The sequence below is a fragment of the Populus nigra genome, chromosome 4, assembly GCF_951802175.1.
Source record: "Populus nigra chromosome 4, ddPopNigr1.1, whole genome shotgun sequence".
Taxonomy (NCBI): domain Eukaryota; kingdom Viridiplantae; phylum Streptophyta; class Magnoliopsida; order Malpighiales; family Salicaceae; genus Populus; species Populus nigra.
The window spans coordinates 23511517-23523318 of NC_084855.1; the positions used below are offsets into that span (position 1 = coordinate 23511517).

An 11802-nucleotide genomic window follows, 5' to 3' on the forward strand; every position below is an offset into this window, starting at 1 on the left:
CTGCTTCGGCCGCCCGGCCACCACCGGAAGCTCAACTGCCCAACCACCAATGTCGTAGTAATAACATGGGTCATAATTTAAAGGGGAAAGGACAAATATAGAAACCAACCAACTATTCAGAGCTTTCTCCGTTTGTTGTCCTAATCGCTGTTCCGAAAAGGTTCAGCCAATTAACTTAGATCATGTTTATTTTTGTATTTTTTGTATTGGTTGTGCCTTTACTATATGAATTTTAATTTTAATTTTAATTTGACCAAACTTGCAAGTGTGTGTTTAGTGTTATTGTGTGAGGTGCTTTTTAATTTAAAATATATTAAAATATTTTTTTATTTTTAACATTAACATATTAAAACTATATAGAATATTTAAAAAATTACTTTTCATATTTTCTTAGATCAAGTTGTAACGTATAAACACAAACGCTCACAATTAGGTTTTGGTCTAGAGAAATTTCTTTGTCCATTAATGTCATTCATCCGTTCATAATTTTTTTAAGATGAAATTAAATAATTAAAACCCTTTAAATAAAGAAAGGAAACCCTGCTCTTATAACTCTTAAAAAAACCCCTTTCTACCTAACACACGAAAATACTAAAATTATTCTTAATAAATTCTCAATAAAAATTGATAATATCTCAAAATTTAAGATATATAACTAAAATGTTATTTAATGTTTAGGATGGTGGTTAATTAATATATTCAAGTGCTTGAATTTTTTTTTTAATCTAAGAAACTCTAAATCTATAGTAGAAGTTTGAATAATTGCAAAAACAATTCCAAATCACAGGGGCTTAACGATCTTTAGATGCTAAAATCAATGTATTTATGAGAAATGTATTAAATAAGTTAAGGCAATAAATAATTTAAAAGAGTTTTAATTTCAATGAATAAAGATATTTGTTCTTAAATTTTAAATTGGTTAATGCTCTGAAATCCATGTATATTTATCTCAAGAGATAAAAAGTTATAAACTCTTTACCTGGATGGTTCAAAGAGTATTTGTTCCCCCTGAATCTTGTCATTTTTAGAGGAAAAAAAACTGGAAAGTTCTTTGCTTTCAGTGTCATCAATATAACAAATATTTCTTACATGTTATTAATGAGATAAAAAAATATAATAGGTCTTTTAAAAGACATTGTAAACAACACCTACAAATATAGGGAAATCATTACCTTAATATAAATTATTATTCTAGATTGAGAAACATAATGATTTATCATGTTTTTAATACTTATATTGTAGAAGATTGTTTAGAATCAAGTATATAGCCTCAGAACTTGGTAATGTCCAAGTGTTTTGAGTCGGGCAAATTCGCCAAACACATAATCTAAAGCCTAGTATGTTCGCTAGACTTATGTTATTTTGTGCTTGATTTTCTACCAAATCTAAGTACTTTAAGTCTGGTATGTTTACTATATCCATTTTATTTATAAAAATCTTAATAAAAAAATTACCTCATCATAAACCTTAATTAAAAACATTGAAAAATCCCTATACCAAACACTAATTGAGACTGACCTTCACTGTAAATCACACAAACACACACCGATGAATTCTCTCACTAACCTTGAGAAGATTAAATGCACGCGAACAAATTTAATCAAAATCATGTATTAATTATGCTAGCTTATTTTAATTACTTTTTAAAAATATTTATTTTGAAAAAAATAAATCAATTGTTTTTTTTATTTTGATAGGTTAATATTAAAAATAAAAAAAATTATTTTGATGTATCTTCAAGTAAAAAAATACATTGTTTCATAATACCAAATATACATTTAGAATCAATAGATTAAAATTAATCAATCGGTTAAGAGGTCATGTAGAACAGTATAAATCCGATTAAAAAAAAAAAGTACAAACATCACAAATAAATAAACATGTCTTTTCCATGATGAATGATAAAGTCCAAAAATGCATTGGATCCTGAATATTATATGATCTTATCTAATTTAATTAGCGAGGTAAAAGCCCCATTAATGATTGGAGGCTCGTGATTATGGGTGGAGACTACTTTAAACCTTGCAATCAATGCATATCGCAAACCTTAATAATCTTAAAACTTTCCAAGTGGAGCTAACTCATTATCTTGCCTTTGACATGATGTACGAAGTTCTTGCGACAAAAACCCAAGTTATTCAGCCCGAGTAGATTTATAACCCGGTTTAAAATTTGATTTATAAATTAAACGGGTTACTTTAAATGATTTATTTTTTAAAAAAAATATTATTTTGTCAAAAAAAAAAGGAAAGAAAAGATTTTAATTATCTCTTAAGTCGATTTAGGTATACTCCATGTTAACTTTATTTTGAAAATCAAGTCAAACTAGGAGCAATAGAATCTTACAAGTATGAACATAATCACCCATACAATATTGAAATTGCGAGGTCAACTAAGAAAGATACTTGCAATTGTTTTAATGTGGCTTGTTTATAAAGCAGGAGTTTAACAATTTTTTTAAATATTTTTTAATTAAAAAAATATTTTTTTAATTTTAAAAATAACTTTTGATATAATATATCAAAATAATTTTAAATTATAAAAAGATAATTTTAAATAAAAATTCATTTTTTAATTTTTTTTATAAAATATATTTGGAAACAACTTCATACTAGACCCAAATTCCACACATCTATAATTACAAGGAAAGAGAAAATAAAAATCTAAATTAAAAGAAGTAGGGTCGTGATGTATAACAAATTACGTGGCGATGCAAGTGACGTGTCAATAAGGAATCCTAATTGGCTAATTGTATTTTCATCCATATGATAATGACAGCATCTTTCGTTAAATACATATATATCGAAGTCAATACTGCTTCCAGCTAAATTTGTCTTCATATAATTTTTAATTTTTAATTATAATAACATTTTGAAACTTTTCTATTTTCTTATCATATATTATTTACAATTTTTTTTTCCACAACCGATTCAATCAAATGCTTTTTATTTAAAGCCACAACCATGCACGTTTGTTATTGAAATATAATTATGTTTTTTTAAATATTAAATTGATATTTTTTATTTTTTTAAATAAAAAATATTATTTTAATATTTTTTTAAATAAAAAATACTTTAAAAAATAACATTGTTTTTATTTGTAGGTGTTTGGAAGTCTAATAATAGTTGTTTTTTAAAGTGATTTTTACTCGAAAATATATTAAAATAATATATATTTTTTATTTTTTAAAAATTATTTTTTATAAAAAATAATCTAAAAATATAAAAAAATAAATTTAAAAATTTAAAAACAAAATGGTTGCACCGCGGGGCCGCATCTCCCGTTCTCTCAGCCATGCCAATGAACACGACAAGCTAAACGGGACGAGAATTCGGTAAAAAACGACAGAAGAGAGGAAAATCAGAAAGGGTAAAACAGTAAAGTGACCACACACTCCAAGCCAGCCACAAAATCTCCCCCCAAACAAAGGGATCCCACCACAGGATCCTATGTATCCTCTCCACCACGAGACTCGCCTTCTTCTCTTCCCAACTCTCCTTCTCCTCCCTCCACCACCCCCACCGTCTCTCCTTTTCTCTCTTTCAAACATTTTCACACAAATTAAAATTAAAAAGAGAGAAAAAGCGACAGAAAAATGATTTAAAAATTAAATAAAATAAAGAAAGTGAAATCTCACATGACAACAGACAGAGAAAGAAAAGAAGAAAAGAGAGAAGGGCCATTGTTTTAGACTTTTCTGCGGTGCTGTGTGTGATCTTATCTGTTTCCTTAATTTTTATTTTTATGAGAGATATATTTTTTGTCTTGAATGCTGGAATCATTGAAACTTTCTTTTTCGCAGCAAACTGCTTCTTCTGCTTCGTATATCAGAGATCTACGGCCATAACCCAACGTATGTAAGGTATCCAATGCTGTTCCAGTTTCCTTCTTGATAGTAATAAATCCCAGTCTTGCTAAAAGAATTTATGATGTTTAAGCTCGAACTATCAGTATTTACGGCATAAAATTATTTATCCTTTTAAGAGAGATTATTAGGAAGAAAGAAATTCACATTCTGAGTGCTAAGAATTTTTTTTTCTAATATCTTTTTATTTAATTCATCCATTTCGAGTTTACCGATTTTACTAATTTTACACGAGTTAAGTTTAATTTTACTAGTTTTAAATTTTTAATTCGATTCAGCACGTTAGATACATATTGACTAGTAAAATCATAAGATTTTAAGCGTGAACTCGTAATTTTAACAATAATGATTGACACGACAGCTTAAATATTATAAAATTTCTATAAATATTAATAATTATAATTTTAGTACCATGTAAATTCTTATAAGTTTAAAGCTTGTATTTTTTCATTTTGATTTTCTATCCATATTAAATACGATTCCGGCTAGCAAGTTAATCTGATTATTTTTTTGTTAATTTAAGTTGGATTTTAAATTAAATTGACTGAAAACTGATTCATCATAATAAATTAACCTGTGATATAACCAACTCAATTAAAATTCACCTAAGTTAAAAAATTAAAATAAAACATAACCAAGCGAGTTGGGCTAGATTTAGAACCCTTTTGTTTACTTGATACACGGTACACCACACCACAAGAAAAACATAAAATACATGTTTTTCACATGTGATATATAATGTTAATAGAGTCTTTGCATATTATAGGTTTTTTTATAACCGGTGTTCGACACAGTTTCTAATTTTATGTGTGGATATTTTTTAAAAATATATTTTATTTAAAAAAATATTAAAAATGTATTTAGTATAATAGTAGTAGTTATTTTTTAAATTAATTTTTATATGAAAATAATATATTTTTTTATTTTTTAAAATTTATTTTTAATATTAAAATATCAAAACAATCTAAAACTATAATTTTTATTTTTATAAAAATATTTTACCACTGTAAAAACAAATATGATTCAAAATAATATTTTTAGTATTTTTTTTTTATAATTTTAATATATTAATATAAGAAATAAATAAAAATATCTATTTTTTTTAATCTTAAAAGCTATTTTAAAAATTATTATGTGTCGCGGTCTCAATCACCCTCTGCAACACTTCTTTATTCTATCATTCCCGATAAATCGTGCACAGAAACCAAAACAAAAGATGTTTCTAATCCTTGAATTCTTCTTTCCAGGAACTACACTATAATTTATACTATTTTTTTTTTAATTCAGTCAAACACTGCTCCTGCACATACACGGAGTGGGGTATTTTTCTTGATTTAATTGTCTCAGGAGCTGTTCTTGTTTGACATTTCTAGTATCTTTAAAATTTGTCACTGATTTTTGATGGAGGGTAGATACAGCAATGGCGGCGGCGGCGGCGATGACGGCAGTCGCAAGAGAATAACGCTGTTGGATGCACTTGAAAATAGTAGAGATAGAAGGACCCTTGAGACAATATTAAGCATGGAAAAACAGCCGGGTCAGGCAAATCGGACACTACTGGATATAATCCGAGATGAAGAGAGCGGGTCGTTATTTGGACACAAAGACAAAAAGAGCTGGAAAGCTTTCAGAGACAAGCTCCGTTTGAAGCGTGCCGGTTCTGCTTGGACATCTTCTGTTCATACCCCTGCTTCGGATATCCCCATCCCCGTCGAAAACAGGTTTCGCAATTCTAACATTAATAACGCTTCCTCCAGGTCTTTGATGACACGCCGTAATTCGGTGCGTTTCACCACCGTCTCGTCTGTTATATCGCCTGAGTTGGAGGAATCGGATGATAACTCGGGGATGGGTCAGAGCTCGAGGCCGCAAATGACTCGCCGGAGCTCAACTCGGTTTGGTTCAGCTATGCTGCAGGTTCAGTCTGAGTCAACTCACTCTGGTGACCCGGATGTGACCATTCACGCGGTGGAAGATGGCCCGCCTTCTCGGGGTTTTAGACCGCAAATCTCGCGGCACAATTCGACTCGGTTCCCGGTTGTCGATTCAACCCAGTCGGATGAGAATGATTTAGATCCGTCGGCACGTGAGGGCACGACACGCCTGGGTACTGCATTGGCAGAGGAGAGACTGTTGTCGGCGAGGGAGGCAGTGGCAGCACAGGAGGCTGCAGAAGCAGCTGCACAGGAGGAAGCTGCAGCTACGGCAGCAGCCGAACATGAGGCCGAGGAAGGGGCGATGCCCATGCCCGGGAGTACGGAGACGCAGGAGCCGGTGAGGATGTCATTGATGGATTTGTTAGAGGAGACAGATAGGCAGATGGGGTTTGAGGGGTCTAGATATACAATGGGGGATCTTGAGGCATGTGATGGTGATGATGATGAAGATGAGGAGGAGGAGGACGGCGGTGAAGAGGGTGACGGTGTTGCTGGTATAGAGTATACTTGCTGCGTGTGCATGGTTAGGCATAAAGGTGCAGCCTTTATTCCTTGTGGGCATACATTTTGCAGGCTGTGTTCAAGAGAGCTTTGGGTTCAAAGGGGTAATTGCCCTCTATGCAACGGTTTCATCTTGGAAATTCTTGATATATTTTGAGGACTGAAGACACATTCATGTAAACATCTCTGCACTTATCTTGTTGAGTTTGAAATGGGAAGTGAAATACTATATGATTGGTGCTCTCTCGGGGTTCAACAGAAGATTGGAAAACGAGTTGCTGCCAGCTTTGGCATTTTGCCCATTTAAGTGTTTTTATATTTTGCAGAAAATAAAAGAAAGATAGAGAAATACAGTCACAGGTTTATGCTGAATTTTTGTGTAAATGGTACTTGTTAGTGTAATCTCTGTTTAACCATAGACACGCATAACAGGATTGAGCTTTGTTAATCATCACATTCAAGTAATTAAAGAGTCATTGTCCTTCTCCTTTCTTTTGTTTTTTAAATTTCTTTTAATTTTTCATGTAATTGAAGAGTTCGAGCATCCATAACATTTCCCAGAACGCAACCACCGCAGACAAGCAAGTGCCGCATCTCATAAAGCTTCAAATTGATGCCATCCAAATGTTTAGATTACTACTTGTAAACTTCTGATGCTGGGTGTTGGTTTAGTTTTTGTAAAATGAGATGAGATGGTACCTCTGTAGAAAGAGCTCAGTCACTAGCAAGAATTACTAGCCCTATCATACGATTACAACTCGATTTCCATCAATGAGAGCTTCCATCAAGAGTCTTAATTCAAGCCGGGCAGATGCTGCATATGTGACTTCAAGCCTTTAATTCATTAGTTAATTCCATCGTAAGGAAGACAAATGTAATGGTTGTTGCCCCAATCATTTATTTCAAGCTGAATGGAGTCTCCTTGCCTGGCCATTTTCTTTTCATCTTCTTTGCCATCAAGCCAAACACACTTGGGAAAAAATAGCAATGTGGAACAGTCACTTATTTTATGTATTTGTTCATGGAATCTTACAACTAGATTTCTGGAATGTGTTGAAGATAAAACATAGGTATAAACTTCAGATCACCAAACAACCCACAGATAAATCCACTTGAGTTGTGGACAGCTTTGGCTTGTTTCATTGCAGCGCAGTGCCATGGCCATCCTTTGTTTAAGTGAATCTAGTGCACCAGAAGAACAGGAGTTTGTCCAAAGTCTGTCTATGTGCTCATTCAAAGACGTGTGACTATTGGTTTATTCCAATCAAATGAAACAAGACGCAACGGCAAAGAAACATAAGCAAAAGATCATAAGATATGATAAATACCATTGATCATGCATTAGATAATGACTTGAAGAAAATACGAAATAGAACCATTCCAAGAATTTAACTACATTAAAATTTTATGTTCATGACATAGGCAGGTGAGCGAAATGGGAGCAGCCTAAACCATAAAAACAGGGTTGTGGGAGAACAATACAGGTCTCCTCGTGCTGCTAGACGATGTAATATGATGAGAATTTAGGCGTTATATACATAGGTACCCAGTATAAATTATCACAGCAAGCCTTTCCTCTTCAATGTGAACTTACAAGTTACAGGACAACAACAGGCAAGCAATTTTACCCCAAGTAATGACTTTTCTAGTATAAATATTTAGTGTTTGTGTGTGAGCAATCACTAAAACAACAAGATGCTTCTTATCCCATGTATCATATTTCTCCAGAAATAATTGTTAGGAAGTCATTTATTCTTCTTAGTTCATCCCACTATATCGCAGAGGGTTTGCAGAAGGTAAAGAAATTGCAATGCTTTCACCAACATTTGAAAGCAGTCAATTTATAACCAAAGCTGTTCAAATGGATGCAAACCAACGTTCAGTTTGTTTGTACCGGACAGGGCATTTATCAGGTTGCCTCACTATGTAAATTTGATCCCCAACTGTACTGCGAGAGTCCTGGTTCCGGTGCCACGTCCATAAAGCCCAGGTCTGATTCTTCACCTGCCATTAACATTCAAGTCTGAGACCCTTGTGAAAGATTGCAGTACCGCGTATGTGGTAATGAGATTGGGCAGTAGGGTTTCTCAGATTCACTTTGGTCGATATGTATCCTGTATAAGGGCTATCAAATGGTCTTGAAAGTCATTGGTACAAGGAGAACATGGCAGGGCATGTTTTTTCTGCACATGTTTTTCATCCTTCTCGATGGTATCAGAGCTACAAACTATGGGATTTGAATCAACCACATGAAACTTCCTGGAGGAACATCATTTTTTATGCTTTCAGTTTATCAATAAACTTGCCTGCAGTCACATCTACTAACATTCTTCTGTTATATGTAAGAATTTTTAACGGCACGCCCTTCGGTGGGCTTGAAAATGGAAACTGGCAAGTGACTTCACAATCGTGCAGCATATGAATTGATACTTAAAAGAGACATGGTTAAACAGGGAGAGAGAGGGGTACCTCTAGAATTCCGTGGCCAAAACTACTTTCCCGGAAAGCGCTATAATCAGGCTGTCTGTCCCAGCAAAACTGACCGGCTGCCGGGCCAGTTGTAAAATTTAAGGCACAAAAGCCACCGATGTGTTGATCAGGAGTGGTTGCGGGATCTGGACAGTTACCAGGTTCATCAGCATGCCCAACAGCCATCTTTTCTCGGTTGCCTCCATCTCCAACCACAATATGCACAGGACCACATGGATCTAATGTGTAATTATAAACTCGATTTGACCTCTCGTAGGCATGAACCTGGTCATGATCAGTGAGCAGACAAATTTAACACATATTTTTGACTTTTTGAACCCCCACACACATATCAAATTCAAAACTGTTATAACTTATAACAAAGTTTAATGTAATTATGGTTGGATAATTTGAAAAGATTGAGTTCTGAATTTAAAACCCATCTAGATTAATCATGAGAATCACCTAGATTAGTCATGTTTTCACATATAATGAATGACTTTAAATTCGAGTTCAAATTCATTTAATATTCTGATGTAAACAACATCAATTTCTTCACTTATTTGTATTATTAATCTAAACTTAAGCAGCCCAACATCAAAATAACTAAGCTGATAGAAGTTCAGAAAGGTAAATGACCTTAACAACATCAAATACAAGACTAGTTTCGAAATCTTATGCAGGGAATCAAGAACAACATTAAGCAAATTGTTCAAGATATATAGAAGGCACAGGAAAAAGACTCAAAAGTAAAAATGCACAGATTCCAATTTATCCAGCTGAAACTTTTTAAGAATTTTCTCATAGCATTTCAAATGAGTCAAATCGATCCAGTTTATATGTTGAATTCTTCATTTTCTTTTGTAGTTCGGGGATAATTCATTTGAAAAACAGAAAAAAAGCAGCCCTCGTCACTTACATGTCCATTGAAGACTATATCAACAGCATATGAGTAAAGCAATTCTTCCATGGCCGCCATCATACACTCTGCCTCTCTGTAATGGGCGTTGTAAGAACTATACCAAGGTGGATGCCATACTGCTACCAGCCATGGTGTAACAAATCGATCAACATTAGCCAAGTCTCTCTCCAGCCACCTGTACTGATCAGCTGTAAGAAGAAACCAAACCATACAGATAAAATAACAAGACGAACACTTTAAACTAAGATACCAAAACCTTGCAGCTTGTTCAATTACTTGTACAAATCGAAACTTAACATTTTCCAAGTGTGTTTCTCAATGACTTGAGTTGCAGAAGCAGAACACCAGATAACTAAATCATCATGGTATCGAGTATAAAAGAAAATCCACAATACGTACATGATTTATGATAATCAATGTATGCTCCAAGCATGACAAAATGTATGCCTCCTGCATTGAAGGAGTAGTAGAATGTAGATGAAGATCCACTTTCTTTAGCTGGGAACGCAAAACGAGAACTGTAAGCCACAAATGTTTGGTTCCCAAATTGTTTTTCTATTTCATGGTTTCCTTCCACCACCATTAATGGAACCTTAGAAACTAAAGGCTGCATGAACCTGTAAAAATTTACAAATTAAAACATTAACAATACAATCCCCACTAGCAGATTGCAATAACAATGAAATCAAACTACATGCATACCTTCCCCAGTAATCCCAACGAGGCTGGTAAGTCTCGTGGATGGGGGAGTTAGGAAAGGAGCAAGAATAGCAGTCACAGCCGGTTCCATTTGTAAGATACAAGTTTGCATAAGTTACATCCCCAACCAACAAAGCAAGTTGAGGTTTATTACTAATAACATGACTGATTGTGGTACTTGTGTTGTATGTAAGACCAAGATCCCCCATGACAGCTATTCTTTTCGGATAGGTCTTTGGACTCGAAACTGGCATCGTCTTGAAACTATAAACATCACTCAATGCACCTATTGAAGGATCTCCACATCGATAATAGTATAATTTGTCAGGTTTTAACCCTGTAAACAAAAACAAAAAAAGAAGCAAAGAAATTAAACAAGAATTTACACCATGTTTCGCCAATGGAATAGCAGATAATATATCTACCTGTGAGGCGAACATGATGGATGATGCCAGAAGTGTAGTTCTGAAGACCTTCAAAAGGATAAAGCTGACTGTAAACAAGGGAATAGCCCTTTGCTTCATGATTTAATGGATTCCTCAATGTCCCATATCTAACAACGCTTGCAACACTTTTCGGGTCTAATGGTGTTATGTTCTTATTATGGTTACTCATTTGAAACTCTCCTGTAAAAAACATGGAAAAAAACACCTGATCGCAGCGTCCACCGGTTCCTAAATGATAGTATGAATTACAAATTAAAGAAATTAAGACAGACAGGAATATTTCATAATTCATAATTACCCGTGATCCATGAAATCCAAACAGAGTCATAAGTGGCAGAGAGAGACAACGAAATTTGCTCGGGCTGGAAACCTTTGACCCGGCGGCGAACTCGGGGATCGGCGTCGGGCAAATCTACGGCGTTGCCACGCAAACTGACGTCAAAAGGGACGGTACGGGGCTCAAATGGGCCATCCAAAGTTGACGGAATGACATTACTCCTGATCTTGTTTCCATAAACAACAAAAGATACAAAAGAACAATAAGATATTAACACCACCACCACCACTTGTAGACCGAAATTAAAGAATCCCATGATCACTAGTCATCAGAAATCTGATCCATCGCAACCAGGTTTAAAAGCTTAAGATGGAGATGGAGAGAAAGAGAACAATCAGTAAAGGTTAGCTTAGAAAAAGTGAAGTTGCAGGGAGGGAAGATTCAGACAATCTGATGTTGATGAGAGTGATCGTCTTTTTTTCTTTGTTTTCAGACAGTTAGAAAGCCGTTATGGAGAGGAAAGGCATGTTGCCTGTCCTGGGCGTGTGGCTTGTCTAGACTGTGAGTGAATGAATGATTAATCTTTTTGGCAGGGCATGAGCATTACATACAGTTTCTGTCTCGAAGCTTGAATGATGCCATGCCAGTTGTGACGTCATCTATATTCCAGGTTTCTAGCCTAGCCT

The 11802-nt window shown here is 34.3% G+C and overlaps 2 protein-coding genes across 2 annotated transcripts; one reads left to right on the plus strand and one right to left on the minus strand.

Moving 5' to 3' along the window:
- The first annotated feature begins 4997 nt into the window (after positions 1–4997).
- On the plus strand, positions 4998–6790 carry LOC133692950 (uncharacterized). Its single transcript, XM_062114134.1, has one exon. It carries the CDS (start codon positions 5267–5269, stop codon positions 6458–6460), a length of 1194 nt encoding a protein of 397 aa, XP_061970118.1. The 5' UTR covers positions 4998–5266; the 3' UTR covers positions 6461–6790.
- Positions 6791–7673: 883 nt separating this feature from the next.
- Positions 7674–11802, minus strand: LOC133692948 (purple acid phosphatase 15). Its single transcript, XM_062114133.1, has 7 exons — positions 11138–11802; positions 10819–11019; positions 10397–10730; positions 10094–10311; positions 9692–9882; positions 8773–9057; positions 7674–8307 (listed from the first exon to the last, which is right to left on the minus strand). The coding sequence occupies exons 1-7, from the start codon at positions 11430–11432 to the stop codon at positions 8161–8163; spliced, it is 1671 nt and encodes a 556-aa protein (XP_061970117.1). The 5' UTR covers positions 11433–11802; the 3' UTR covers positions 7674–8160.

Excerpts from the sequence above, each read along its gene's own strand:
- LOC133692950 (XM_062114134.1), top strand. The coding sequence starts at position 5,267 with ATGGAGGGTAGATACAGCAATGGCGGCGGCGGCGGCGATGACGGCAGT.
- LOC133692948 (XM_062114133.1), bottom strand. The coding sequence starts at position 11,432 with ATGGGATTCTTTAATTTCGGTCTACAAGTGGTGGTGGTGGTGTTAATA. Across the intron at positions 10,312-10,396 it reads CGTTGGGATTACTGGGGAAG|GTTCATGCAGCCTTTAGTTT; the intron begins GTATGCATGTAG and ends AAATTTTTACAG. Across the intron at positions 9,058-9,691 it reads ATATAGTCTTCAATGGACAT|GTTCATGCCTACGAGAGGTC; the intron begins GTAAGTGACGAG and ends GATCATGACCAG.